The sequence below is a fragment of the Frankliniella occidentalis genome, unplaced genomic scaffold, assembly GCF_000697945.3.
Source record: "Frankliniella occidentalis isolate FOCC.00 unplaced genomic scaffold, Focc_3.1 Scaffold2, whole genome shotgun sequence".
NCBI classification, from domain to species: domain Eukaryota; kingdom Metazoa; phylum Arthropoda; class Insecta; order Thysanoptera; family Thripidae; genus Frankliniella; species Frankliniella occidentalis.
The window spans coordinates 3,242,602-3,245,616 of record NW_026267132.1 but is presented as its reverse complement, the minus strand read 5'-3'; the positions used below and the strand labels follow the sequence as shown (position 1 = coordinate 3,245,616).

General features: G+C 63.0%; 1 protein-coding gene across 1 annotated transcript in view; it reads left to right on the top strand.

Annotated features, from left to right (window-relative positions):
* Positions 1-3,015, top strand: part of LOC113210378 (sodium-coupled monocarboxylate transporter 1-like) — a 27,935-nt gene that overhangs the window by 15,483 nt on the left and 9,437 nt on the right. The window contains exons 2-6 of the mRNA XM_052264258.1: positions 910-1,133; positions 1,782-1,941; positions 2,043-2,108; positions 2,199-2,250; positions 2,344-2,411. Coding sequence (XP_052120218.1) covers positions 910-1,133; positions 1,782-1,941; positions 2,043-2,108; positions 2,199-2,250; positions 2,344-2,411 — 570 coding nt within the window. The remainder of the gene's footprint in view (positions 1-909; positions 1,134-1,781; positions 1,942-2,042; positions 2,109-2,198; positions 2,251-2,343; positions 2,412-3,015) is intronic.

Here is a 3,015-nt window from a genome sequence, read left to right as displayed (position 1 = left end):
AGAGCTAGGGCGGTCGGAAAGGGGAAGGGGCGGGGGGGCAGCAGAGACTCCCCCCCCCTTGCCCCTCTCGCGCGCCCCACGCGGTCGGGCCCCCGCCGCCCCTGCCGCCCCCACCACTCTGCCAACCCTCCAGACCGCGGCGGAGCGCGGAGCGGCGCGACGGACGTTGACAGAGGTGAGCCGCGGTGAAGGGCATCACACTATCACGCGGAGTGGAGCGGCAGCGGAGCGCGTGTGCGAGAGACAAGGAGCGATGAGCTTGTTTCCTTTCCTTCTTCTCTTATTTGCCTTTTTTTGGTTTTGTTTATGGGGCTGGCCATTAGCAGCCAGGTCGGGAGATGACCTCATTCGTGGATTTTGCATTTTTAACGGCGTCCTCTGGTTTGGTGTCTCCTGCCTTCTGCCCAGCCGACTATACCGCACCGTAAAGCCGTGTCTTTTCGGCAGGTATGATAAGCGCCGGTGCGGCTGGCTTCCGGTGAATTAAGATATCGCCTGCCCCACCTACCGGCCCTCCTACCGGCCCCCACTGGCCCCCACCGGCCCTCACCGCCCCCCACCAAGCCCCACCACTGGGCCCCCACATCGGGCTCGGCGCGGGCGTGCATGCGCATCCTATTTGCGGAAGTGAGAGGTGGGCCACTCAAATCGTGACTATTCGCAGAGAGCAAAATGGATAGTGGAGATAACGCTGCAGTTGGGGAGTAAAGGGGTGAAGGGGGGGGGGGGCGTTTCTGGCGGCGCCATGAGGCCGTTGGTGTCTGAACTCTGACCCTGATTGTGAGTGCAGGCGGAGAGGGGAGGGGGAGGAGTCCCCACGCCGTACTGCGCGAGCTGGTTATCAGCTGGCTGGGCCGCGGGGCGGCGCCCAGCTAGACGCGCAGGTGCTCGAGCTCCCTTCACTTCCAGATGTGGCCGTTGGACTGGGTGGTGCTCGTGACGCTCATCCTGACCCCAGCGGCGCTCGGGATCTGGCGGGCGCTGCTCCACACTGCTCGAGGACGCCGCCATGGTGACGACGCCGACCCCACGAGGGGCGACGACGGCGGCGTGGCCCCCAAGGCTGCTGCGGCCCGCCCCGCTGCGGCCAAGTCCATGGGCGTCGTGACGGTGGGGCTGTCGCTGCTCGCCAGGTAAGGATGGCGACCACAATGTGGCCATACTATGGACACCATGCCTTACTGTGACCACACTGTGACCACACACTGCGAAGCCTTGAAGACGCCGACGCTCACCGTTTGCCGTGCGCTAGACCTGGGGATTAATTATTAGATTTGGGCGGCGGAGGTAAAGCAGCAGGGGAAGGCGGTGCGAACAAAAGGGCGCCCGCTGCCGCTTCCGTCGTGGACCTAATCCAGTTACAGGGGCTGAGCCGCGCTGGAAGCCGCGCGGAACCTCCCCGGAACCCGGCTTTGGACAAGTTTATGCTTTTGCAGCGCAGCGACGCGGTGCGGCAGGTCAGGGTCCGTCGAGGCCCTTGCGGAGGTGCCTGCCTAGCCCAGTCCACGCACCACCGAACCTTTTTATATTTTAGGTAGACACTACACGCCATCACAACTATAAATGCAACCGTTGCATTTATTTTTCGAACATGACAGACAGTGAAGACAGATATTAGGAGGGAACATCTTCCCGCATTGCTTCGCATTTGGGAACGCCTGAGCGGTAGGCAACACGGTGGCAGGCGTGTGTTGTATGGCCTACCTCACAGGCGTCCGTGCACGCGCACTAGCACGTCCCGTGTAAACTTCCAACCAGAGCAAGGGCTTGTCGTTGTGCAGCAACCTCTCCGGCATCACGCTGTTGGGCTACCCGGCCGAAGTGTACCGCTACGGCACCCAGTTCTGGATGGTGGCCGTCGGCGCCGTGCTGGCCACGGCCGTCCTGTGCGTCGGCTACCTGCCGGTGCTGCACGGCCTACGGCTCTCCTCCTCGTACGAAGTACGCATAAGGTGATGAAGGTGCAGGTATGGGGGCGGGCCCGGGGCCAGGACGACCCAGTGTGTTGTATACCGTGCGTGTGTTTGTGCTTTGTGCTGCAGTACCTGGAGCTGCGCTTCGACGCCAGGGTGAGGAAGCTCACGTCCATCATGTACACAGTCCGCCTGGTGGGTATACAACAACCGTGCCCTGCTCTCAGCAACACAATCCTATTTGTTAGGCTGATCTTTTCTAACAAGATACTTTCTTTTGACTAGTTGCTGCTGCTGCCGCTCGTGCTGTATGTGCCCGCGCTGGCTTTCACCCAAGGTTTGTTGAGGTTGATCCTCTGCCTCGGCTTCGGCCCAGCCCAGCTCGGTCCTCTTGACCTACTGCTCCAGGTTTCTTTTCTGTGCTCGGCAGTGACCGGGATGGGCATCCGCATCATCGCGCCGGCCATCAGCGTCGTGTGCATCGTCTACACGACCGTGGTGAGTATGGGCTGCGGGGCGAACGAGAAGGAGGGAGGAAACGAGAGAGTGAGGGTGGTGAGGGAGAGGGGGGCAGGGTCGACGGCAGCCGGCCGACACAAGTAGTTCCTCTGCCCTTCTCCCCCGCCTCCGCCCCCCGCGCGCGCACCCACCCAACCACAGAAATTTCGCCTTGCTTTGGGCTCTCGCCGTTCCCGCCCTTTCTCGGCCCCGTCAAAGTTTCCGTCGCGCGGTGCGGCGCCCACAAAGCTTGCGCGCGCGAAAAGCTGAGGGAATATAAGGAAGGATCCACACCAACTTGGAGGCGGGCGGGGCAACGGCCGCTCTCCAAGTTAAGTCCGCTAGCCCGCCGCTGAGGGGCGGCCTGATGCCTGGGCCGCCCCATTCTTAGCACGCCGTTTGAACACTGCGCCGCCCCCGCCGCAGCCCCTCCACCAACACGGCGCAGCGACGGCCGCAGCAGGGCGCTCCCATTGGCGGACACTCTCAGTGCGCCGACTGGCATCCCGGAACCGAAGCGCCGCGCGAGACGCGGTCGAGCGATCACAAAGCTGAATCGCAGAGTGAGAGCTAGGGCGGTCGGAAAGGGGAAGGGGCGGGGGGG